We start from the raw sequence: 26,770 nt of genomic DNA on the forward strand, positions 1-26,770 counted from the left end.
AGGATTCCAGGAGGAGGAGGGACGTTTGTGAGCACCCAGAGCTCCTGAGCAAATAGCAAAAAAGGGAACCTAATAGCAAATAGCCTTTGAGCAAATAGCTTTGGTAGCAAAAAAGTGGCCACATCTAGGCCAGGTCCCAGCCCGGACACTTGTGTGCATAAGCATCCTGCCCCTTTGCCCTGGATGGGAGGAGTGGGGGACCCGGAGCCTTTGCTTATGAAGGTAGAGCGGGTTTCTGAGAAGATATCACTTACCTTTGCCTCCAGGCTAATGGTCACCCAGTCATTCTTGGCAGGGGGGTGCACCATGGGCACCCAGCACCCCAGTGTGACAAAGGCCTCCATTCTCCCATGTCTTCCATCCTGGTGAAGGGGTATAGGGTCCAGGGAGGGGGATAATAAGGACAGCCTGGTCTCTGCTGAGTCCTGAGCCCCTGCAGGACCCTGGCTGGAGGCCCTGGTGTGTGGGTCAGGAGACTGCTGAGGCCTGGTCAAGGTCCCTGCCTCCTGGAGCTGACATTCCAGGAGGAGACAAAGGTGCAAACGTGAATAAGCACAACATGCAGGATGCCACGGAGGAAGATAAAGCCAGGAAGGGGAACAAGTCATGAGGGCAGAAGGGCCACTTCCCAGAATGTGAAGTGTCTTGGGGGGTGGCTGCTGTAATTAGGCTTTGCCTCTGGGAGGGGGCTATGATCTTAAGTTTTGTGCCCCACCAAATTCACACATTAAATCCTAACCCCCAAGGTGATGGTGTTAGGATGGTGGGGTCTTTGTGGGTGATTCGATCATGAGGGTGGAGCCCCCATGATAAGTGGCCTTATAAAAGAGACCCCAGAGAGCTGCCTCACCCCTCCTGCCATGTGAGGACACAGTGAGAGAAGAGGAAGCCAGTTCTCACTAGACACTGAATCTGCTGACACCATGGTTTTGGACTTCCAGCACCTTAAGAAATAAATGTCTTTTGCTTATAAGCCTCCCAACCGTGGTATTGTTACAGCAGCCTGAATGTACTAAAGGAAAGAGTTTTGAGCTGAGGGGGTATGACTTGCCTTGGGCTAAGGATCCTACTGCTGCTGTTAGAGAAAATATAGGGTGAGGGGGCTGGGGGAAGGCCAGTGAGAAGATGACTACAATAGTCCAGTTGGGAGGCAATTGGGTTCGAGCCAAAGAGGGGGCAGTCAGGAAGGCAGGAGGCCAAGGCTAGTTCTGAGTCTGTCGTTTGCTCACAGATTGACAAATCAGATGGAGTGTGTAAGAAGCCAAAGGTGATAACTAAGGATTTTGCCCTGAGCCTGTTTTCTCATTTGTAAAACATGTAGCATAAGCCCCACATCCCGGGGTATTGGGAGGACTCGATGAAATGATGGAGGGCAAGCACCTGGCAATGTTGGAGGCCCAGTTGGAGCCCAAAAAGCAGCAGACCTGCTTCTTTTATCTTTGCCAATCCCCTATTCCAGCAGCCTCACTGGCCACTTCCTGTGCATCTTCTGGGTCTCCACTCAGGTGTCATATCCTCAGGGAATCTCTTCCTGATGACTATTCCCCCAACACTGTCACACATCATGGCTCCTCCAGTGACAGGTCCTCTGTCCCCAGCACCTATGAGAGTCCTTGCCTGTCCCCTTCCACCACCACCCTGTCTCCAAGTTCTAAGCTCCGTGGTCAATGCCTGCCTGCACCAGATTCCCACAGCCTTTTCTCTTCTCCCTCCTCAGGCCAGCCTCATATGAAGGCATGGAGTTGGGTGGGGGTTTGGAGTTTGGCCAGTTTGGGTCAGAAGGGGCCACCAATTCTCAGAGCATCTTCCTCTTATGTTCCTTCTCCCTTCTTTTCCCTAGCATCTCTCGCACTTAGACTGAATGGTGAGCCTAGGCCTGAGGGTTTCCTAGGACTTGGGACTCTCAGCTAAGACAAGGACAGACAGGCTGATTGGGCATCTCACTCCTACTGTGATTGAATGCCCTAAAAATTATTTTTTAATTTCACAAGTAAAATTATGACATATTCTCCTCATACAAATAAAACATGAAACCACTAAAAGGAATCAGGGCTCCTTGGAGAAATGGCTGATTCCAGGTCTGGGCCCAGAGTACAAGATGATCCTGGAACAACTTTGCTGGAATGTAAGAAAATTCTTAAAAATCGTGACATGTTGAAAGGATACAAAGCCAGCTGGTGGAGCTCCCACTGGCCAAATCTGCCACATCTGAGCATCTAAGTGAATATGGAGAGTAATGGATTATAACTCATTAAGTAAAATAAGAATCCACAGATCCATACCACTAATGAATGTAGTATCTTCCCTAGAGTACAAAGTTAGTAGGTGGAAAAGGAATGATGGAAATAGAATAGTCTGATATATACACAACCAAATATAAAATAGATAGCTAGTGGGAAGCAGCCGTATAGCACAGGGAGATCAGCTTGGTGCTTTGTGTCCACCTAGAAGGCTGGGAGGGAGACGCAAGAGGGATGAGATATGGGGATGTATGTATATGTATAGCTGATTCACTTTGTTATACAGCAGAAACTAACACACCATTGTAAAGCAATCATACTCCAATAAAGATGTTTAAAAATAATAATAAATAAATATATAGAAAAGAATAGGCTAGTAATAATTCCTTTAGGCAAGAAATATCAATGAAAACTACTGAGTTAAAAGTTTAAGGAGCTCAGCCTAAGCCATTTTGTGATCTAATCCTGGCTACAATGCTTGCCCTTGAACAGGTCTCAGTAATTAATGATCTTAAGGGAACAAAAGAATGCAGAAACATTACCTGCTATCAGGCAAGAGAAGTAACAATAGCAAAGATAATATATCAGTTGTGAAGACTGCCAGTTATCTTTCAGTGGTAAAGGTTAGCCTGAAGCACTCAACCACCAGATCAACCAGAACCTAAGGGATGATGATGTTGACCTTTTCTGACCCTGGTGACTTCAATCAACTAAAGTTTGGATTCTGTCAACTGTCAGCTGAGCCCCTTCATGAATATGCATGTACCCTCAGCTTACAACCTCCCCAATTTTACTGTTCTGGGACATGCTGCTTTAGGAAAGATCCCCGGTGTTCTCCTTACTTGCTGCAAGTAATAAATCCTTTCTTCTCCTGATTAAAAAAAAAAAAAAAAGTCTGAGGAGCTCATATGACTCAATATCAAAAAAACAACCCGATTAAAAAATGGGCTGGAAACTTGAATAGACATTTTTCCAAGGAAGACATACGGATGGCTTACAGGCACATGAAAAGATGCTCAACATTGCTAATTATCAGAGAAATACAAATCAAAACAACAGTGAGATATCACCTCACACCTGTCAGAATGGCTAGCATCAAAAGACTACAAACAACAAATGTTGGTGAGGATGTAGAGAAAAGGGAACCCTTGTACACTGCTGGTGGGAATGTAAATTGGTGCAACCACTGTGGAAAACAGTATGGACGTTCCTCAGAAAACTAAAAGTAGACCTACTACGTGATCCATTAATTCCACTCCTGGGTATATATCCGAAGAAAATGAAAACACTAAATTTGAAAAGATACAAAGTGCCCCAATGTTCCTAGCAGCATTATTTACAATGGCCAAGATATGGAAACAACCTAAATGTCCATCAACAGATGAATGGATAATGACAATGTGGTGTATACACACACACACACACACACACACATACACACACACACATACACACACACACACCCAATGGAATACTATTCAGTCATAAAAAGAATGAAATTTTGCCATCTGCAACAACATGGATGGACCTAGAGGATATCGTGCTAAATGAAACGAGACAGAGAAAGACAAATACTGTATGTTACCACTTTTACGTGGAAACTAAAAAATAAAACTAGTGAACATAACAAAAAAGAAACACTCACAGATGTAGAGAACAATCTCTACATCTGGGAGAAGGATGTACATCTGGGGAGAAGGAAGGGGGGAGGGACAGGACAGGGGTAAGGGATTAAGAGGTACAAACCACTACGTATAAAATAAAGCTACAAGGATATATTGTACAGCACAGGGAATATAGTCAATATTTTATAATAACTATAAATGGAGTATAATCTTTTTTTTTTTTTTTTTTTTTTGCGGTACACGGGCCTCTCACTGTTGTGGCCTCTCCCGTTGCGGAGCACAGGCTCCGGACGAGCAGGCTCAGCGGCCATGGCTCACGGGCCCAGCCGCTCCGCGGCATGTGGGATCTTCCCGGACCGGGGCACGAACCCGTGTCCCCTGCATCGGCAGGCGGACTCTCAACCACTGCACCACCAGCAAAGCCCGAGTATAATCTTTAAAAATTGTGAATCACTACATTGTACACCTGAAACTCATGTATTATAAATCAAGTATACCTCAATAAAAATTTTAAAAGCTTGAGGAGTGACAGGATATTTGCAAAGTCTGAATTGTCTTCTCACAGGATAGTATCAATGATTACAAAGGAGTATCCAGCAGCATCCGGGCCATGGGTTTGCGAGTCTCCTGACAGGATTCTGTGAGAATTTAGCACCACCTCGTTGATATTCCAGCCAAAGTGCATAACCTAATGTAACCGTGGGGATGCATCGGTGTGTACATCTCTGGCCTGCACGCCTCAGAAAGGTCAAGGTCATAAAGACAAAGAGGGAGAAAGTCTCCCAGATTGAGGGACAGTAAGGACACCTGACTGCCATTTGAGGCGTGACCCAGGACCGGGTCCCGGACCAGAACCCACGCTACGAGGGTAGCGCAGGGAAGCCATGCTGGATTCGAGGCCCCGTCAGTGTCGGCGGTCCTGAATTGGATCATCGTAGGACGCATGGAAATGCCTAATTCTTAGGAAACACGCACGAGGCATTTCGTATTTAGCTGGGGCGAAGGCGTCTCTTCCGCTAGCGGTTTGACCATCTCCCCAACTGGATACGTCCTGGGCTCCGCAGGCCTCGCCCGTCTGAACCGTCGGGTTATAGTCCCCACCGCCACCCAGCCCGCCGTCCCCGCGACGCCCCGAGCGCTCCACGTAGGGTGGTTCAGACCGGTGGCCGGCTCCACCCAGCCCCTGCATATCGCAGTCCGCGTCCCGCCGATGACCTACCGCACCACCTACCCACACCTCGCAGGCCCGGGGGCGGGCACCGGAAAACACCAGTTTCCGGCTCCGCGACGGCGGATGCCCTGGCCAATCACGGGCGGGGGCGGGCGGGCGTGTGGAACTAAGGGCCTTGTAGTCGGCGCGCTGGTGGGACTACGACCCCCACAATGCTCCGCGTGGCAGCAGCGGCGGCTACAGCATTGGAAGGGGCCTCCCGGCACGGGGCGCGGGCCAATCACGGACGGGGGAGGACGGGCGCTGGGCGCGACGGGCCTTGTAGTTGCCGCGGGCGGGACTATGGCCCCCACAGTGCCCCGCGCGGCGGCGAGCTCACGGCGGCTGCGTGGCGGCGGCGGCCGGGGCGCCGTCGGGTTGGGCGGCGGCGGCGGCGGCGGCGGCGGCGGTGGGGAACCCGGCCTGAGCCTCGGAGCGAGTGGCGTGACTCCGGCCGTGGTCACCATGTCCGCGCCGTCCGAGGAGGAGGAGTACGCGCGGCTAGTGATGGAGGCGCAGCCGGAGTGGCTGCGCGCGGAGGTGAAGCGGCTGTCGCACGAGCTGGCCGAGACCACGCGTGAGAAGATACAGGCGGCCGAGTACGGGCTGGCAGTGCTCGAGGAGAAGCACCAACTCAAACTGCAGTTCGAGGAGCTCGAGGTGGACTACGAGGCCATCCGCGGCGAGATGGAGCAGCTCAAGGAGGTAAGGAGCAAGGGCCGCCGGCGCCACGCCCTCCGCGCCCCCGGCCAATCCCGACCCCGGACTGACCTCAGCTCTGACCCCAGAGCCGGCCCTTGACCGTGGCCAAGACTACCCCCGAGCGGACCCCCAACCAGCCTCCGACGCAGGCCAAACTGACCCCTGACCCTGGGCCGGGTCGACTCCCCAGCCGACCCCTGACCCCAGGCAGCCCGGATCAGCACCGGGGCGCCCAGCGTCAGTGTGCTTGGCCGGCCGGGAGGCGGCCCTGCGGTGGGTGGCGGGCCCCAAGTGTGGTGGGCGATGCGCGTTCTAGAAACTCTGGCCTCCGCGGCAAGGGCTGCGGTGGAACCGTGTGGTCAGCTTTTCTGCTACTGATGGCAGGTCTCGGGCACGGTGGGATGGCGTCCTCTGCGGTGTTTGATTTTCTGAGTGCGGGGGATGGGGACGTGGGATGGATGCAGGTGACCGGCTGGGAAAGACCGGGCGTGTGTCTCCATCGTCTCCAGGCACATCACCTCCTTTCTCTGGGCGCAGCTGCCTTCAGAGGTTTCAGCGCCGGGAGACCAGGAAAAGGCGAAGTCGGGGGCTTGCCTTGCATGTGTTCATCACAGCTGGCGGGAGTACCCCACAGCCTCTCCCCATGCTCAGCTTGCAGACCACCCCGCTAGTTACTTCTCTGTGATGCAGTGCTTCTGTCCACTTCCCGTCCTGGTTGCCCTCCCAGGCCCTTCCCTGAAGTTGGGGGACAGGTCTGTGGGTGTTTGTCATGGATAAGCCTTGTGTCTCCTGTGATTTTTACTCCGGGGTGAGCAGATTGGACCCCCAGGCTGCCAAAGAGCCTTGCAGCGAGAGAGCTGTGCAGTCCTGCCGTGAAATAATTCTCTTGGGTGATTTAAGCACCATTTTCTCTCAGTCCTCCTTGCCTCCCCAGCCTTGTTGTGGGGGTGGGGAGGGAGAAGTTGCTTCCTGGGTGGAACACCCAGGTTTGGATCCAGGTCTTGCCTTTTGCTGGTGATGTGGCTATGAGCAGGAACCTTAGCTTCTTCCTCTGCAACATCCCACCCAGAAAGGGTTCGTCTGCGGCATATTTAAAAAGCCTGGACAAGGTGTTAGGTATCTAGCCTGTCAGTGCCTGAGATAGTCTGCCCCTTCCCTACTTGATTCTTATCTTGTCCAGGTAGGCTCCTGGCCCTTGGTCTCAGGATCCACCATGCTCGCTGCTTCCCGGACTGCCCACCTCCCAGCACCCCACTCCCAGTGGCCTCAGGAAGGTGCCTGGGCTATTTTGAGCCTCCGTGTCTCACTGGGTAGACCAGTTGGGTCCCCTTCTGATAGTGCAGGGAATTAATTCATGAAGGTACTTAAATCTGTGCTTGGTGGAGCAGGTGCCCTGTAGAAGACAGATAGGGGCCCCAGGGAGGGTGATGGTGGAGCTCATTCGACCCGAGGTCTTGTATCTGTCAGCAGGTATTGGTACCTACTCCAAGCCAGGTTTATCTGGCACTAGATCTACAAGAGGGGTGACATGTGACCCCTCTGGCAAGGGCCTCATCTTAGTGTGTGGGGTAGGGGAATGTGCCCAAGATGGAGGGATGCTGAGGGGGCCTTGAGAATATGGAGTGGGAGACATTAGGCTCACCCTCTGCAGCTCAGAGGTGAGCCTGGTCTTCCCTAGCCTCTCCCCTCAGAGTTCATAGTGAGCTCCCACTGGCAGCATGTGCAGTCCCCTTCTGTGTTCACAAGCTCGAATTCACATCCGCTGTAAGAGCAGACCAGAAGGGAAAGTTGCACAGGAATTGATCATTCCCTGCTTAGGGACCTTTCAGTTGTCAACTCTTTACTGTCACAGACATTTGGCCAGTGTAAGAATCTTGACTCAGTTTTGTGGCATGTGTCTGGAGGATGGGTCCCCAGGGGAATTGGGAAGATGGTATATCGGTCTCCACAGGTGTTCTTCAGGTGGCTGCTTGCTTAGTTTGATGTTACCGTCTGGCTCTCGCACACACTGGCCACATGGCCTTGGACACATTGTCCCACTGTCCTGAACTTCAGTTTCCCTCATTGTAGGTGGGATGAGAACAGTTCAGCTGGAAGTCTCAGCAGAACTAGAGGAAGGTGCATCAGAGTCTCAGTAGATGTTGCCAGAAACCTCACACCAGTTTACTCAAAGCCATGCCAACACAGGCTCTTGTCAGCCTCTCTTAATTCTTGTTATTATTATACTTGGAAATATTTACTCTTATTTTAAAAATCAAGATTTAAGGAGACCATATCTGTTGGGTCTTTTTAAAATTTTATTTGTTTTCTTCTGTAGAGAGATGAGCCATCTTCATTCTTTTAAAACTTTATTTCTTTAACTAAAGTGGGTTCAGTTACTAACAAATTATGCTACGAACAGAGGGGCCTGTATTCCTGTTGAGCATTTGTAGATAATACTGTTTTAGAGGGAGAGAAGCTGGCTGGTCTGTCCCAGGTGACTGGGTTGTGACCAGACCTGAGGGAGGGTCCTCTGTGGGGCCAGTGGCAGTGGTGCTGGCCCTGCAGCCTTTCTCACATGGTGAGTGTATGTGTGTCTGTGTCCTACTGACACCATGGTGTGCGGGAGGAAGGGTACCCACTGGCCCATTTTGCCTAACCATTTTGCTAGTGATTGAGCTTGGCTTAATAAGGGCGCTGTATGTCACAAGTTCTGCTGTGCCCCCTTCCCCACCATGGTGACAGATTTTGGTCAGCCATGTGATGTTTCCTGTCCTCAGTAGCCATGGAACATCTCACTCTGTGTCCTTAGCTGCAGTTTGAAAAGGACAGGTGTGCTGCCCTTTTCAAGACAGTTCCTGCCTGCATGGCTCAGGCAGGTACCAGGAGTGAGTGGTCCTTGTAGGTTGGGAATGTGAGGGCTGGAGGGCATGCCGCAGGCAAGTGGTGGGGGTCGTGGTGTAGTCTCAGCCCCACCCTCGCTTGGCTCCCAGAGAGAGCAGGAAGACAAAGTCTGGATGCCCTTGCTGACTTATGTGCTACCTCGGGATCTTGTCTGTGCAGTATACTTATATCCCAGGGAAGCCGCGGGTGGAATTTGGTGAGCTGAAGCCTGTCACAGGCTGGGACTGGTGCCTGGCACACAATAAGTGCTTATGCAATAAGTATGTGTTGGCTGGTGTCATTAGCTCCTTCCTTCCCTCCACCTCACCCAGGCCTGGATCCCCTCCCAGCTGTCCCTGTAGTCACCTTGTCTCTGCTCCTTGTTCTCGCAAGGTCTGGAGTGGCCCTGCTTCGTGTCCAGAGGGCGGCCTGAGCCTGCTGCCTGGGGCCTCTGGCCTGGCTCAACCTACACTGCTCTCTGCATTCTGGTTGCCTTCACTGCCCTCACCATCCCTGCCTCTTCCCAATCTTGGATCTTGGAAGCTCTGCCTGCCCTTCAAGGCCTGGACACTTTACAGAGCCTCCTCTGGACTTGCCTGAGCCCAGCTCCCAATACCTGGATATCCCTCCCATCCTGCAGGCTCTGGCTGCATGAACAACTGTGGCAGAGCTGGTGGGAGCAGCTGCTCTGTCCTCGTTGCTTCCTCCTTCCCATCCCTCTTGTAATTTCCTCTCTCAGAGGATGGGGAAACCAAGGTAGGGATGGGTGTGAGTGATTGAGGAAGGTCCAATAGCTCAGACCAAGTTGGAAGTTTTCTTTGGGCACCAGGTTCCTGTCCAAGTCTGTGTAGAAGTTCCGGCCATGAGCTGGCTTCACAGAGGAGGGTGGTGTGAGGGCTGCCGCTCAGGCCTCGCCCCTGTTGGTGAGCTGTTCCTGCCATAGCCTCCGCATGCCCCACCGACTCCTGCAGTCCTCATGCCATCCCTTGGAGTCACCACCCTGTTATGTCTGTTGTACTGCTGGGGAAACCGAGGCATAGAGAAACTGAGTTTCACTCAAGGCTCTGAGCCTAGGAAGCCTGTCCCCAAGAGAGCAGGCACCTGTGGAGGAGGGAAGGGCAATTGGAGGCCTCTGTGCAAGGCGCATCCTTCTCAAGTGTTTGTTTTGAGACAGGAAAAGTCCTGATTTGGACTAAACCCTGTGAGGATTCTGCTCATCTGATACCACCCTAGAACTTGGAGCAGAGAGCCATTGGGGGTTGGGAGACTCTAGGAGACCTGTGGGCCTTTCAGGGCAAGCTGTGTGGTGGTCTGCTGTCAGCATGAAGAAGCCTGACTTGTGGTGGAAGTGGGGATCCAGGGAATCCTGGAGGTGCTGAGACAGCCCTGCTCCCTGGGGTCTAACAGCTGGGAGAGGCAGCTACCAGCATCCAAAGGCAATGACCACACGCCCCACTGTGGCTGCATTGCTGGGCAGTCCCCACTTTCCTGCCTGCAGAGCTTGTGTCTGGCAGGGCGTTGTGAAGCAATCTTGAGGGCTCTTCCATTTTTAAAAATTCCCAAGACTCCCGTGTCACCTGGCATTCTGTCTTCCTGCAGGGCCTGGGGGTTAAGCAGCTGTGTACCTCAATGTTCTCAGGGTGTGACTTTGGATGGGTGGTTGGACACACTATGAAGGAGCTGCTTTTCCATAACTGGTGCAGGAGGGAGGCCAGGCCTAAGAGTGGCACTGCCTGGGCAGGTGAGGAGGTACTGCATGTGCTGTCCAGGGCTGTGGTTTCCACACTTTGGCTCCAAGGGAGCAACTGGACCCTTCCTGGGCCCTCAGGAGCTATGTGGCCCTGGAGGAATGGCTCTTCCCTCAGGATCAGGCTGGTGTACCTGGGGCACTTGGGCAGGTAGTGACCGAGGCTCCTTAAGTTTGAGCAGCTGCCTCAGAGAGAGCCACGGCCAGGTAGACACAGACTCCTGCTGGGCCTTCCCACCTCAGGGACCCCAACCCCTTACTGTGAGGGAGGAGAGATCAGTTTACCCTTGTCAGTTTGGGGCAGCCACCCCTCAGTCAGACCTGCTTCTCCACATCCGTGCACTGGATAAAGGGCCACTACACATGCTGAAGGTAAAGAAAGATTTGGTTTCTTCTTAGACAGCAAAGCGAAGGTGGCTAGCAGGCAGGGGCTGGCCAGGACCCTGCAGGCTCTGATGGATGAGACTCTCCTGGGCCCCAGGCCCCATACTGTCCAGTGTTTGAAGTGTGGCCCCTCAAGCTGTCCCCCAGAGCCGGAGAGGGCCCCATGTGACTGCCCAGCCGCTGTCCTGGGCATCAAACCTTTCTGTCCCAGCCCTGCTGTGCCATGGGAGGTGGACTGACAGATGGGGCTGCAGGGGCAGGGTGTGTCTCGGGGACATGTGGTAGAACAGGCAGTCCAGGCTCAGGTAGGTGATGACATCAAGGAGTATCGGGGCCTGGCTTCTTCTTTAGAGCTTAATATGCTTAAAAAAATTGTTCATTCACTTTAAGAACATCAAAATGTAGAAATGAGCATGTCTCTGTAGGAATTATGGAGTATGTATGGGGAACTACCGGGTTTTTCTACTTGCCAGCTTTTTTCTTCCTGTGTATGTATGTGAGATACATATGATCTATAAAAACTAGAAAGTGCTTTGAGCATCTATAACAGTTGTTTTTAAAAAGACACAGAGTTTGGTGTTATTCTTTGGGTTGCAGAAAAGTAGGTTTCATTCAAGTGGTCGAAGACCTGGAGGTTTCCATGGGTTTGGAAGGTTCTGTGCACTTCCAGTCTATTGTTGTATCATGTGAAATAATTGTTGTAGTTTGAGTTTTATGGGTTTGCTTTTTTAAGGCAGTTTTTCTGCACTGTTCCCCTCCTAAAGGTCTTCCATCTTTAGGGGAAGTTTTAAGCATAACCAGAGCAGAGAGATTGGCCTGTGTGTTTTCGCGCCCACTTTGGCAGCTCCAGCTTTGGCAGCCTCCGTTCTGTGCCTCACTTCTACTGTAAGTACATTGGTGTGTTGTGTTGAGAAAGTAATCTGTGATTCTGTTTTTTTATAAAAACAGAATCACAGATTAATTTTCATACCTCACAAGATTAACAGTGACTCTTTAATGTCATCTTCTATCTGGTCAGCGTCCGGATTTCCCTGTTTGGCTCATAGTCGCTTTACAGTTGTTCTGTTTGCATTGGGAGCCAAGCAGGGTCCACTTGGTGCACCTGGCTGAGGGCGCCACTGCTTACAGGGCCTCATGTGACCATCCTGAGGCTGCCCGTCCTGCTTCCCCACTGGCAACCTGGAGTAGCTGTCCCCGCCCCCATGCAGGCCAGGCATCTCACTCTTGTCTTGTCTTTCCTTTCTCTTTTTTAGGAAATTGGCCACAGTGCTACCTTCAGCTGATACATGTCCTTGCCCTTGCACTGCTGAGTCATTGTTGCCCATCCAGTTCATTCATTAGACCAGCTTTTATTGTGCCGCTGAGGCTCGTGGTCACCTGTCAAGTGTATTCTGACTGTGGTGCTGAGAGGTGTCCAGCTCTCTCTGAACCAGGAGGGAGGAGCTCTCTTTGTCCCAGTTCCATAGGTGAGGATGCTGGGGCTCAGAGTGAGGGCTAACATCCCACACTGTGTGCTAGCAAGGCTTGACATGATCTTGAGTGGTCCTCTCCCTGGGCCTTGGTTTCCTTGTTTTAGGCTAGCACATCCCTGAAGCCCTGGCAGTGGACCAGATTCTCCCTCAGTGATGGTGTCAGGGCAGGCCTGGGACCTCACCCTTCTAGCTCCTGGGGTCCCCTGGGCATTCTCCTCCCACCTTCCCCCTCACATCCTGCCCCAAATTCTCTGCAGGGGTCCAGGCTTCTCCACCGACCTGAGAGATTCCCTGGGTATTGTAGAACTGTGACCCAGGATGATCAGAGGGGATGTAGGCCCCTGGAGTTGCTGCGCCCAACAGTCATGAACCCGAGGCAGTACCTAATGTTACCCCATTGCCGGTTTGGAGAGGCTGGAATTGCAGTGAGTCCAGCAGCAGCTGACAAGCAGGTCTGCATTCTCATCAGCACTTAGTGTTGTTGGTTTTGTCATCGTGGCCAGCATGGTGAGGGAGAAAGGGTGTCTCAGAGGGTTTGATTTATTTCTTATGGGAGCAGTCAGCTCTGCCATAACACTGTTTTTTTTTGTTTTTTTTTGTTTTTGTTTTTTTTTTCTTTTTTGCGGTACGCGGGCCTCTCACTGCCGTGGCCTCTCCCATTGCGGAGCACAGGCTCCGGATGCACAGGCTCAGCGGCCATGGCTCACGGGCCCAGCCGCTCCGCGGCATGTGGGATCTTCCTGGACCGGGGCACGAACCTGTGTCCCCTGCATCGGCAGACGGACTCTCAACCACTGCGCCACCAGGGAAGCCCCATAACACTGATTTTGAAAATACAAATTTTTTCCAGAGTGATTGATATTTGAGGGAACAATATGAGCATAATAAGAGTTATGTGTGATTTTGTCCTCAAAAAACACCAGGTGAACACAGAACCTGCACCCAGTGACCCACCCATCTGTATCTGGTGTGACTTTCCATCTCATTTCAGAAGGCCTGCTTTCCCCCTCTGGAGACATCATATCCACGGGCAAACCTCAGGGTTTTGTCAAGATAAAGTGCCATGTGTTGCAGCATTTATGTGTTTTTAAACTACCTGACACTTCTAAAACTCTGCTGCCTTTTTTCATTAATTTAAAAAAATAAACTGCTTTAGGGCTTCCCTGGTGGCACAGTGGTTGAGAGTCCGCCTGCCGATGCAGGGGACACGGGTTCGTGCCCCAGTCCAGGAAGATCCCACATGCCGCGGAGCGGCTGGGCCCGTGAGCCATGGCCGCTGAGCCTGCACGTCCGGGGCCTGTGCTCCGCAACGGGAGAGGCCATGGCAGGGAGAGGCCTGTGTACGGCAAAAAAAAATAAAAAATAAAAATAAACTGCTTTAGATCCCCTGGCTGAGGTGTTTGTCAGGCATCTCCACTTCAAGGTGCTCTTTCATCCTTTCCAAACTGCACAGCTACCACCCTAAGGAGAAGGCGGGGGCAGGAGAGGGTCATGCTCACTGCCTTGAGGGGAAGCATGTACATACATTGTTCGGAATTTTTCCCCATGGGAGACATGTCTCTTCCCAGTTTACTTGTTTATTCATCCATTCATTTATATTGGTATGGACTCACGGATATTTATTTTATATTTGGGCTTTATTTTGTTGCTTAGCTTGTTACAGCTTTGGCCCCTGGCAGCTCTTTCATTTGGCTCCTGTGCCCCTTCAACATACCTATCATTGTGATTGTTTCCTTCCTTCCTCCCTTCCTCCCTCCCTCCCTCCCTTCCTTCCTTCCTCCCTTCCTTCCTGAGAGCCTCTTTACTTTCTGGTGCTACAGGGTTCTCCAGAGGCATCCTGTATGTTCCCTGCCCCAGTACAAGAGTAAGCATTCTCCAAGGAGTCCTGGTTCCTTTTATTGGAGAATGGTATTAGAAGCCAGGATCTGGGTGCTGGGTGTTTGTTGCTGCTGGAGTGTCCCTGCTTCTAGGCCCTCTCAGCCAACAGAGGCAGGAGATAGATCTGGCCCACATATACACACACATCTATAAACATTTCTAGATGTAGTCACATGTATTTATATTAAGCTGAACATGAGTTCCTACTAATGTCTCCAGCTCTGATCTATCACCACGTAGGTCATTCCCACCACCTCCCCTTGCTTATCTGTATGTAACCTCCCTCCACCAGAGAGACACCTGGCTTCCCCATCCCCCACACAGCTCCATTCCAGCACACATCACAGTAGTGTCAGAACTGTTGACCTATACCCCTTTGTGAAATAATTTATCAACTAGAGTATAGTGCTCACGTGCTGTTCTTTTTGACTTCAGTCTTATATACTCCACTGATTTCCAAATACATTACTTAAGCAAGCACCTTATTTGCTATCCCCTTCAGTGAGGTGGTTTCATCTATCTGTAACACAGTTAGATTGTTTTACCACATTCTGTGTTCCAGCCTAGGATCCCCATATGTCCTAAATGATTTTTTAAAAAAATTTTATACATTAAGGTTCACTCTTTGTGCGGCAAAGTTATCTGGGTTTTGACAAACAAGTAGTGTCATTTATCTACCATTACAGTATCATACAGAATTGTTTCACTCTGTTAAAAAAATCCCCTGTGCTTTATTCAACACCACTCCACCCCAAAAAAAGAACCCCTGGCAACCGCTGATCTTTTACTTTCTCCATAGTTTTGCCTTTTCCAGAATGTCATATAACTGGAATCATATAGTATGTAGCCTTTTCAGATTGGCTTCTTTCACTTAGCAATATGTGGGTTTTTTTGTGTTTTTTTTTTGCAGTACGCGGGCATCTCACTGTTGTGGCCTCTCCTGTTGCAGAGCACAGGCTCCGGAGGCGCAGGCTCAGCGGCCATGGCTCACGGGTCCAGCCGCTCTGCGGCATGTGGGATCTTCCCGGACCAGAGCACGAACCCGTGTCCCCTGCATCGGCAGGCGGACTCTCAACCACTGCGCCACCAGGGAAGCCCCAGCAATATGTGTTTAAGATTGATCCATGTCTTTTCGTTGCTTATTAGCTCTTTTTTTTTTTTTTTAAATCACAGAATGATATTTCATTGTTTAGATATACCACAGTTTGTTTATCCATTCAAAGTGGGCATCTTGGTTACTTCCAGCTGGGAGCAATTATTAATAAAGCTGCTATAACACATCCATGTGCAGGTTTTGTGTGGACATAAGTTTTCAGCTCCTTTAGGTGAACACCAAGGAGTGTGCGACTTGCTGGATCACAGGGTAAGAGTATGTTTAGTTTTGTAACAAACCGCCAGACTGTCTTGCAAAGTGGCTGCACCATTCTGTATTCCTACCAGAAATGAATGAGAGTTCCTGTTGCTCCACCTCCTCACCTGCATTTGGCAGTTACTAGAGTAGGTGTATAGGGGCATCTCATTGTTCTCATTTGCATTTCTCTCCTGACATATAATGTGGAACATGTTTTCATGTTTGTTTGCTGTCTGTATCGTCTTTTGTGAGGTGTCTGTTCTGATCTCTTGCTCATTTTAAAATTGAATTGTTTGTCTCCTTATCATAGAGTTTTAAGAGTCTTTTATCGATTTTAGATACAAGTCCTACTTTGCAAATAAATAACCCAGTCTGTGGTTTGTCTTTTCATTCCCATAATAGTGCCTTTCACAGAGCAGTTTTTAATTTTTTTAAATTTATTTATTTTTATTTTTGGCTGTGTTGGGTCTTCGTTACTGCGAGTGGGCTTCTCATCGGTGGCTTCTCTTGTTGCGGAGCACGGCCTGTAGGCATGCGGGCTTCAGTAGTTGTGGCTCGCAGGCTGTAGAGCTCAGGCTCATTAGCTGTAGCTCATGGGCTTAGTTGCTCCGTGGCATGTGGGATCTTCCCGGACCAGGGCTCGAACCCGTGTTCCCTGCATTGGCAGGCGGATTCCCAACCACTGCGCCACTAGGGAAGCCCGAGAAGTTTTTAATTTTAATGCCATTTTGTTTTCATGTTAAGATTGTCCTCACCAAACCCAGGTCATATAGATTTTTTGCCTATGTTTTTATCTAGAGGTTTTATTAGTTTTGCATTTTATATTTAGATCTGTGGTTCATTTCAGGTTGATTTTTGTGAGAGGTATAAGGTCTTTGTCTAGATTCATTTTTCGCACATGGATGTACAGTTGTTCCAGCGTCATTTGTTGAAGAGACTGAACTTTCTTTATGAAGTTGCTTTGCTCCTTTGTCAGTGATCAGTTGGCTGTATGTGTGTGGGTCTACTCCTGGGAGTTCTGTTCTGTTCCAATCATCTGTGCAATTATCCTTTTTCCAACACCCTGCCCTCTTGAATGTATGTTGCTGATTTTATTAGGTTTCTGTCTTTTTATGTGTTAATGGTGAATCTTTCCCTTAAGCCCTGTGGTTTTTGTTATGTGACTCGGCACACCTGACTGGGATCTGCTGGCCTAGGTCTTCAGCCCTGGGTTGGCAGGGTTGGTCCTGGTCATCATCAATTGGTGGTCCTTTTTTTTTTTTTTAAATCTTGAGAAAAAGTAAAAACAAAAATCACTAGTACAGTTGGTTAGATTTTTGATAGAAGATGAGTATGACACTTCTCTGTGTCTTTGTGTCACTGTTTTTAAGGTGGTCCATGGGACCTTCTGTTTGAGCAGCTCAGTCAGGGTTGACTTTACTCCTGGGAAACCACCCAGAAAGCTGCTTAACTTACTAGCCTTATGCATTTGACCCAGGCAGTAGTTAGGGGAGGGGTGTGGACTCAGCCACTGCTCAGACCTGGGATTGGGTCCCAATTGGCCGTTTACTAGCTGCTTGCCCCACAGGCAGAAGCTGGTGGCTAGGTCCCTCCAAAACTGTGACAGACGCATCCCCATCTTCGTTTCAGGTACCTTCACTATTATTTCAGGTGCTCACCACCCTATGTGAGCCCCTTTCCAGCCTGCCAGGCCTCTAGGTCTGGCCCTCTTCTCTGGTGCTAGGGTCAGACTCCACCCCAGAGATGCCCGCCCAGCCTTTCCCTATGCCAGCTCTGACTCTTCACTACCTTTGGAATAGGTCTGTAGGGACCCACAATGGATTTATGGTAGGTGTGGGTGGTGTTTACGTGCCAGGCCGCCAAGTCTGCATCTCTCGCAGACTCTCACTACCAAGCACACCTCTTTTTCCTCATGTTCTCTCAGCATCAGTGTCTCACCTCCACTGTGGGATGCCCCTTTGTGCCTGTACTGGTTGAAGTCTGGAACACATCTCTGTTTTCAGGACCCACAGGAGCCTGTGAGGCTTTGGGGAGAGGTAGCGTGCCTGGGCCAAAGGCGCAGGGCGGAGGGTCAGGTCCTGATGTGGCACTTTCTTTGGCTGCGATTTGCACAGTGGCTGCTGCAACTTAAAGCAGTGTTGGTGCTGTTGTGATTGGGCTGAGAAATGGCCCCGGGCAGTCTACTGGAGGGTGTCCAGGATGAGTCAGGAGTGTTAGGCTTTCATGCCCAAGCTATGATGAAGTGAGCCATGTGTGCGTGTGTGTGCATGTGTTCACATGTGTGTGTGTCACAGACAGCACAGGAAGGATCCCTGCAGGCCTCACTCTTCTGGGTGACCTCGATGTGTGCAGGTTGGAGGGGCGAGGCTGGGAGACCAGGTACCTGGCTTCAGTACAGGGTCTCAGCCGCCCACCCTGAGCCTCAGATTCTCACCTCTTTTCATGAGCAGTGCAGCATCCTTGGTTCCTTGGGGTGTGGGAGTCCTTCATGACGGGGACTTACCCTGCCAGGGTGACTGTGACAGAATGCCAGACATGGGGGACACTTGGCTCCTGACACCCTTTATCTCATCATGGCTACAGCTGCTGACAGGCCCGTCTGCCTTCCAGAGCCTCTTAGGGCAGATGTGAGAATTGAATCATCATTGCGGCCCATGCCCATACATAGTTCCATTGGCTCCACTCTCGTCTCTAAAGCTGCAGACCTCTGGGTTCTTGAAGGGACATGGCCTGAGTTAGAGTCTCTGGCTACTTGCTAACTGTGAGGCTTGCTGGATGTCCCTTCCTAAATGGGGCTAATAACGTGAGGACATGTGTTGAGATTAGAGATGAGGTGAGAAACCGCAATCCACTCTCCTGGTGTTTCCAGCCGGGTATAGTCCCGGCTGCTCTGCCTACCAAATGTATTCTGAGGCTTGGGATAGATGGGAGCTGATCAGCTCCCTCGACTGCAGGCCATTGAATAGAGGTTTGTGTCGGGTAGCCAGCTGCCTCGGAAGACAAGGGCTTGTCCCCAGACCCCAGGATTGACAGAGGAGCCAGGGTCTGTGGGGAGTGCCACTGGCTACAGAGCTCAGCTGGCCAGAAGCCTGTCTGCTGACACTGGGGCAATTAGAGTGTAATCTTCTCTAAATGGCACCGATTCTGGCTAAATCCCTCCTGCTCAGGAGTGGATTCCCAGTTTTCTAAAAGCAGCTTAGTGTTTGGACACTGCCCAGGGCAGCTGGGCTTTGTGGTTGGTGATGGGATGGATGTGGACCTGTGGGACAGGCGTGGGGGTTGGGGGTGATCCCTGGGTGAGTACCACACCTTGGGGCCAGTTTTTCTGATCCCTACAGCCAGTGTGCAGGTGCTCTGACGGGAAACTAAGACAGGAAGCCACACAGTGGGAAGGGCAGGCCAGTGGAGAACAGCTGTCACACACGTGCCCCTCCTGGGCCTTTGGAGGGAGTCTGGGACAGGGTTGGGCCCTTGGCATGCTGATCTGATGGATGAGGCTTGTTTGCTTGGGCAGGGTGTATGCAGGTGTGCTTGTAGCCTCTGTTCTGCTCCAGTTCCCAGGTGGAACCCTCATCCCCAGGAGGCCCCCATCCTCTCCTGCAGGGGAGATCTGTGCAGCCTTCCCCAGCTCCTCCCTGCCCTCCTGCCAGGTGAGGCTGCTGGGGGCTCCTTGGAGCCCAGCTCCACCTTCATCCCACCCCGCCCTTCCCAGCTCTGGGAACTACTTTGCTGCAAAGAAGAAAAGTTGTTTTTGGAGTGAGAAGCCCTGTGGTGCCATTCAGGGGAATCATCTGACCTCGCTGAACCTTGGTTTGCTCAACTGTGAAATGGGAGTGATAAGTTTCTACTTTGCGTGGCTGTTGTGAAGATCAAATAAGATTCACACCCACCTCGGTCACCTTTGCGGGGTAGCCAGGCCTTCCCAGGCTGCCTCCAAAAATGTCTAGAGGCCTGGGGCCATGCCTGCCACCACCTGTCTGTTCAGGAAACCTGTGAGACAGGGAAGAGGGAGTGGGTCTGGGGTAGGTCCTTCTTGGAATGGAAGGTGGGAGCAGATGAGAAGAGCTGGCTGAGGGTGGTGAGCTGAGTTCTCCCATGGAGTGCATGGGGTGTCCTTTTGTGTGGGTTTGCAGGTCTCTGAGGGCCTGTGTAGGGAATGGGTCTGTTTCTGGTTTCTCAGCTGGCTTGGGTTCCCTGGGAAGCTCATGCAGAGCCAGTGTGGTGTATTGAATTTCCTGCACGCCAGGATCACCAGGGAGCTTTCAGAAATTCCAAAACATTGGCCACACCCAGAAGGATCAAACAGTTTCAGGGTGGGACTTGAGCATCAGGAGATTTCATGTTTCTGGAAGGATCCCAGTGGGAAGATGCATCTGGGAAACCTATCATGTTACTGCAGCTTATGCTAGGGATCTGAACCCTCCCTGGCCACATGGGTGGACTGTCATTCTGTACTTCTGCACAGCTACAGGATTTATCCGCATCTCTCCACCTTGGTGCACAGTGAGGGCCCAGGAATGCCCTTGGCTGTGTCCACGTGCTGGCGGGAGGGCCTGCCTCTTTGTCTGCTTCCCACGGCCAGGTCATGGGCCACTGGCTACCCGGGGCTGGTCCTGGAAAGGACCCCTCTCTGGAGGTGTGCATGAGCCACAGGCAGACCCAGGTAGAGGGGTGAACCTAGGAGCTATTCCTGCTGCCAAGTCATGGGGGTGTGTCTCCTGCTGGCTGGGGAAGAGTGGTAAAGAGGAGATGCCTGCAGGACCCGCTTCCCAGCTCCCGCAAGCACCAAGCCTCACCCAGCACCCCTACTACCTGTCCATTCACTGGACCTTCTGTCCCTGTCCACCCACTTCTGATGTAGCCCTGTCACCCCCTTGCGGTGTCCCCACATCCTCCCTATTCTCCTGTCAGTCCGCATATATTTACTGAGTGCCATTCTCTCGCTGGGAGTGGGCTTGCCCACTCCAGGCCTATACCCAACTTAGGAGGCACAGACTCCTTAGGCACAGGCCAGGCATGGGGTGCCGTAAGGTGCACCACTGCTTGCATTCCCACAGGCCCACCTTCCTTGTGTGAGAAGCCACCTCACCCCCACTGCCCTGGCCTGCACTATGTGTCCAAGGGGTTTGAACCCTGCCTCCCCCCAGCCCAGCTCTGCATCTGTGAACTCAAATGGTAGAGCACCAGCCCTAGGATGGCTTTCTGTAGGGAAGGTGGAAGGTCCCAGAGTAGCCCCTGACACTTTTTTTTGCCTGTCCCCTGCTGTCCCTGGGGCTGACTGCCCTGAGTGCCCCCCCCAACCCAGGCCCCCTTGACCCCTGGTGACACCCTAGGTCTGAGATATGGCCTGATAGGGACCCAGTGGGGATGTCACAGGGCTCTGTTCAGCCCTCCAGAAGGTTCTGTCCTTGTGTGTGAGTTTGGCATGTCATCCTCCCTCCCCACCTTGGTTTCTCTTCCTGGAAGCTGCTCCTGGCCAGTTTGGTCTCACCCACCTGTCGGAATTTGGGTGATTCACTGCGAGGCGAAGCTGAGCCCCTCTTCCAGTGGCAGACTGCATTGTTCAGGTACACCTCTGACAGATGCTTCTGGAGTGACAACTCTGGCTACTGCCCAGAGGATTCTGTCTGTAATCAGCTCTCATTTTAAAATTGGGGCATAATTTACCTATTACAAGACACAGAGTTGTTTGTGCTCCTGTGGCTGCCCTGCCTGAGGGTTGTCCTCACATGCCTTCCAGTCCACCCCATCCAAGACAGCCCTGCCGACCTTCTGCTGCAGTGATTAGGTTCTTTTCTAGACTTGCATATTGACGGGCTGCACCCAGGTGGCCTTTTTGTCTGGCTCCTCTGAAAGGCATCAGAGCTGTGAGTGAGTGTTGGTGGTGGCTGTTCTCTCTGAGCAGCAGTGCCTGAGTCGTATGCCTGAGTCACCAACACCTCCCCTTGGAGGACATCAGGGTCACCTGTGCAAGGCTCTGTGTGGACCTGCATTCTCAGTTTCCTCGGTGATACCCGAGGAACAGAACTCACTTCCTTTTGTCTAGGACAGATACACACAGTTGGCCACCCTGGTCCCTTGGCCAAAAGGCCAGCTCCTCTGCAGGCTCTGCCCCTTTATTTAGCTAGTGCTTGAGGGTGGCAGGGCTGTGCCAGGAGAGAGGTAATCTCCATAAGCTATGTGAAGTAGGACCAAGGACCAGCACGACCAGCCTCAGCCAGATCTGGGGATTAACAAGCACTGCCCCAGTAAGCTGAAACATTCCAGATTCCAAGCTTGAGACTGGCAGGGCTGACTGGCAGGTGGACCTGTACTTGGGAAGGTACATTTCTGGCTCCTGGTGTGATTCTTAGGTGTGGGCAACTGAACAGCAGAGTCATGGGTCCAGGTGCTGGTTCTGCCTTCCAATCTGTTACACCTCTTTCCTGCCTTTTCTGGCAGTCCCACCTGGGAAGTCATATGGAGTTGCTTGTTCTCAGAGTTCAGTTTCTTACCTGTGAAAGGAGATCCCTCCTGTGAGAGAAGCTAATGGGCTCATGTTGACACAGATTGTGAAGTGCACAGGCCTCGGGTTATTGCCCACCCTCCTGGGCCTCTCCCACCTGGTTCATCTCTTCCCTGGACTCCATCAGAGCTGGAAGAGGGGCCTGGGAAAATGGGCCTTGGAGCCACTCTGTTTCTGTGTGCTGTGTGATTCTCAGGGTCTTTCTCAAGGACATCTGTCCTGGATGCATCCTTATTGATTGCCAGCTCTAGCCCTTTTTATGCCCCTCTCTCCCTACCCCATCCGGTCCCCCATCCAAGCTGGTACTTTGTAGCTGTTGTAACTTGTTTCTCTCCGGTTGCCAGCAAGACTGTGTTCCTGCATGGGGCAATTGGAAGCATATGGCCCAGAGTGAGCATGCAGTCCATTTTTTTGTCCCATTTCCTGGCTGGACCTTGCATTCTTATGTCAGGTTTTTGCTGAAGTGCATTTATGGAAAGTTGATCTCTCATTGTCTCTCTGATACCTTGTTTCATTAGTAATGAGTAATTGGTCTCCATGGGCTATATTGAGATCTGGGGTACATTTGGTTTGTGTTTTGTTAATCTTATAACTGTACAACATACAGTAAAATGCACAGACTTTAAGTGCATGTGCACACCAACCCAGGCACATTTGCATCCTGCTTCCTGTTCTTTCTCATCACCAGGAGTGGTGGTAGCTAAGGTTCTGAGCATCTCACCTCTAGCATTTACATTTAGATAACATTGCAGATGTTGCATCTTTTCAATGGTTTGTTTCTATTTCAGTATGCAGTTTCATAAATCATTTTGTTTACTTTTTGAGATATAGTTTACTTCCTATTTATTTTTAAGCCCTATTATAGTTTTGACAATGGTTAAAATTAGTTTTTATTGGAGTATAAAATATAGAAACTACACAGATCATACTTTTACAGTTTGATGTTTCCATGCAGCTCCACAGATGGAGCAAGGAGCATGTTGTCAGCATCCCAGAGACTGTTCTCTAATGCTTGTTCAGGGTTAATAATTCAGACACTGCCCCATACATTGATCTTACCTGTTTTCGACTTACTCTAGGCAGTCCTACGGACCTTGGGTTTTGTGTGTTCACTCAGCATTTTCTATCTAGAGACACTGTTGCCTGAATTTGCAGATTGTTGGCACTCATCACTGGCAGGGTTCCATGTGGACACACCATGCTTCCTTACCCAGGTTTGTGCTGTTGGACTCTGTGCCTCTGTGAGCATGCATGTAGATAGCACCCAGGGTGGGCACTGGCATTTTCCATGTTAAATTCTGGCCTTTCTGATCTGTGTGTCCTAGTCGCCATCCTGATGCTAGTTTGCATTTCCCCGTGGACCTTTCCTATGTTGACTGCCTATTTGGAAACCCTCTTTTGTGAGGAGCCTGTTCAGGACCTTTACCCTTTTTTCTGTGGGGTGTCCACTTTTTTCTTCCTGGTGTGTCAGAGTTCTTAATATATTCTGGACATGGATCTTCCTGCCCTCCAGCAATAGTTCTGACACTGGTGCAGCAGAAGGAGCTGGTGTGAGGGGGTAGGGATGGCCCAGAGTCCCAGCTGTGCTTCTGCCCAGGATAGCTGAGCATGATAGCTGACAGCTTGACATGGCCCTGGCCTCTGGGACCCTTAGTTTCTTCCTCCATAAAATGGGAACCAGAATTCTCCTGAGAACTTTGAGCTAGGCATTAAGTGAAATAATAGATTTAAAGAAAATTATAAGAGTGGTAGCTATTATTGTTACTAATATTAATCTTTTTTTAAATGGGAAGAGACCTTACACCTACTAGGACGGGTAAAATCAAAAGACCAACAGTAACAAGTGTTGATGAGGCTGTGGAGAAATCAACACTGGAATGGAAAATGATACGCTGCTTTGGCAAGCAGTTTGGCAATTCCTCAAAGTGTCAGACATCGAATTACCATGTATATGTACCATCGGTTCACTCCTACATATATACCCAGGGAAATGAAAATATGTGTCCACACAACAACTTGTATGTAAGTGTTTACAGCAGCATTATTCATAGCAACCCTAAAGTGGAAACAACACAAATTGTCCATCAGCTGATGAATGGATAAATAAATGTGGTCCGTCCACATTTACTGTATTGTAATACTATACAATGGGATAGTATTTGACAGTAAAAAGAAGTGAAGTGCTGGTACACGCTACAACATGGATGAACCTTGAAAGCATTATGCTCAATGAGAGAAGCCAGTCACAGAAGATAACGTGTTGTGTGGTTCCCTTTATATGAAATATCCTGAATAGTCTAAGCCATAGAGACAGAAAGTACATTGGTGGTTCTTAGGGTCTGGGGGAGGGGAGCTGGGGAGTGAATGCTAATGGGGAATGAAAATGTGGGTTATGTAAATGTGAAATTAGATGGTGGTGATGGTTGCTCAACCCTGTGAATCTACTAAAACCCACTGAATTGTACATGTTAAATGGGTGAATGTTATAGTATGTGAATTATACCTTAAATTTTTTTTCATTGGAGGCAAAGGGGAGAGAGTCTCTTTGTTAAATCAGCTGGATAAATTGCACTATTGCTCTCAAGTAATCCCAGAGGATTTGGGGCAGCTTCCTTCAGCCTTATAGCTGTGGTGTCCCAGACACATGAGCTCCAAGTGACAAGTCAGGCACCTTACTTACCCTTTTAGGTTCAGCCCTTCTTGTTAGCCTATTTATCATTTTCTTTGAATATCATTTTCTGGTTAAATTAATATTCAAGGTTAATGTTTTTTGATGTTGAGATTATAAAGGTAATTTTTTTTTTAAAGTACGTTTTCCTAGCCTAATTTAACTTGGGAGGATTGGAGATTTCTCAATGACCTTTTTGGAGGTGTTTCTTAGCGCATTTTCTGGAGAAAATTAGACAATCAGACCTGCAGACAATACGGAATTAACATATCTTTTCTTCTGTTTCTTTCTTCCAGTCTCTGAAGTGTGGTGGGAGGTTATCTTGCCTTGTCCTTTTAAGTGGAGTGGCTCTAGTGCTTGTCCATTATTTATTAACGCGTTCTGTTCCTTGTTAAGTTGGCTCTCATTTTAAATCTGTCTAGGTAGATTTACTGCAGCTATAGGTGCTCTTTCTATGAAATTAAGAAAGAAAGTTACCATATCCATTTTTCTAAAACTTCAGTTGAGGAGTGGATTGAAAGCATCTTTGTGCAGATGACATTCTTACATCCTTTCTAAACATTAGTTTGTCTGTGACAGGGATGTTGATAGTTCACCTTCTGACAGCACTATATGGTTTACTTACTGTGCTTGCTTATCCTGATCCTGGACAGGCGCCAAAGCAATATTTTTAAATTGAATTAAATTAGTGCCTCTGGTTTTGTGTTCCTGGGGCAGGTGACTGATTCTCAAGGTGGACTGTTGGCTTCTGTTTGCTGAGGTCTCACCTAAGTTTTTGCATGCACAGTCAGCCTAGGTGTCCTCGGACACCCCCCCACCCCCACCGGCTTTTGAAGGAAGGATTTGTGGAGCTCCTCTGAGCTCCACAGGGTGTCCATTGAGCCTGTGATGACTGCCCCTCCCTCCCCTCCCCCCATCCTGTCTTGTGCTGTGAGTGGATGTGGAAGTGGACAGAGAATCCCAGGTTCCAGTCCTGCAGCACAGTTCAAAGTTCCAGGGAGTGGGGCAGCAGGGCAGAGGGGACTGGCTTACAGCTCCCTGTTTTAGGGGCATGTGCTTTTCCTATGGCTATGATCATCACCAGCTTGAGAAAATACACTAACTTAGTGGCTTTTTTTTTTTTCTTTTGTTTTGGGTTTTTGTTGTATTACTTCCCCTTTCTAAGACCTTTGCCTCATTACTTTGTTCAGTTTCTGTTTCTTTTTATCATTAATATGGATTTTTAGTGTAACCCCTCCCGCAGCACGGTACTGCTTTGGCAGTGATCCCCAAGTTCTGATATGAGATGTTTCTATTTTTTGTTTATTTGGTTTCCTGTTGTTTGTTCTGTATGCCCTCTCTGGTCCAGACATTACTTAAGAGACCAATTTCCATGTGTTTGGGTGTGAACTGATTTTATTTAATAGCTTTTATCTTCTAGAACAGTTTTAGATTTACAGAAAACTTTTTGAAATATATTTAAAAATTTTTCTTCTACAGTGATGCACACGTATATGTAGTTATATTCCCTTTGTCAGATTACTGTGATATCACTCTGTCCCATTGTGATACCATTTCCTTAGGAAAAAGCTTGAAAGGAAGCGTGTGCCCTTCAGCCTTCTGTTGAGTCGTCTTTACGTTGATGCTAATTCTGACTCATTTGAACCCCAGTCGAGTTCTTTGCCAGTTGACACATTCTTGCATGTCTACCATTATACAGTATTTTGTACCCGGCTGTTTTGGCCAGTGAATTAAGTGTTGATAGGTTTAATCAACCTTTGAGAGACTTTAATCTCCTAATGCTATAAAATCTTTATCTCATAATGTTATAGAGCTTGTTATCTGTGTCCAGTTCATAAGCCTTAGTCCCGTTTTGAGGTTAATGAGGCTCACGTGGTTTCTTGGGGCTGACAACCTCGCACAGAGAGTGTGTGGCCCCATATCACAGGTCCCCCCATCATGTCTTCTTTCCATTTCTCAGAGTTGCCAGATCCCCCTTGACTCAACCGAGTGGTGAAGCCCTGTGGTTTGTATGTACTAGTTTTGGGGTAGGGGGAAATCCATCAGCCGTCAGTATCTGCTGAACAACTTCTGCGGCAGTCTGCACTGAACTTGAGTTACTGGTTCCTCTTCCTTACCTAGCTCCC

The 26,770-nt window shown here is 49.9% G+C and overlaps 1 protein-coding gene across 2 annotated transcripts in view; it reads left to right on the top strand.

Moving 5' to 3' along the window:
• Window positions 1-5,462: 5,462 nt before the first annotated feature.
• The window catches only part of BICD2 (BICD cargo adaptor 2), a gene marked incomplete at its 3' end in the record, with an annotated part of 53,794 nt that continues 32,486 nt past the window's right edge, over window positions 5,463-26,770 (top strand). For both annotated transcript variants that reach the window (XM_082656492.1, XM_082656491.1), the window contains exon 1: window positions 5,463-5,780. In XM_082656492.1, coding sequence (XP_082512618.1) covers window positions 5,541-5,780 — 240 coding nt within the window. In that variant the 5' untranslated portion in view covers window positions 5,463-5,540. The remainder of the gene's footprint in view (window positions 5,781-26,770) is intronic.

Source organism: Grampus griseus, assembly GCF_964374135.1.
Source record: "Grampus griseus genome assembly, chromosome: 6".
Classification (NCBI taxonomy): Eukaryota; Metazoa; Chordata; class Mammalia; order Artiodactyla; family Delphinidae; genus Grampus; species Grampus griseus.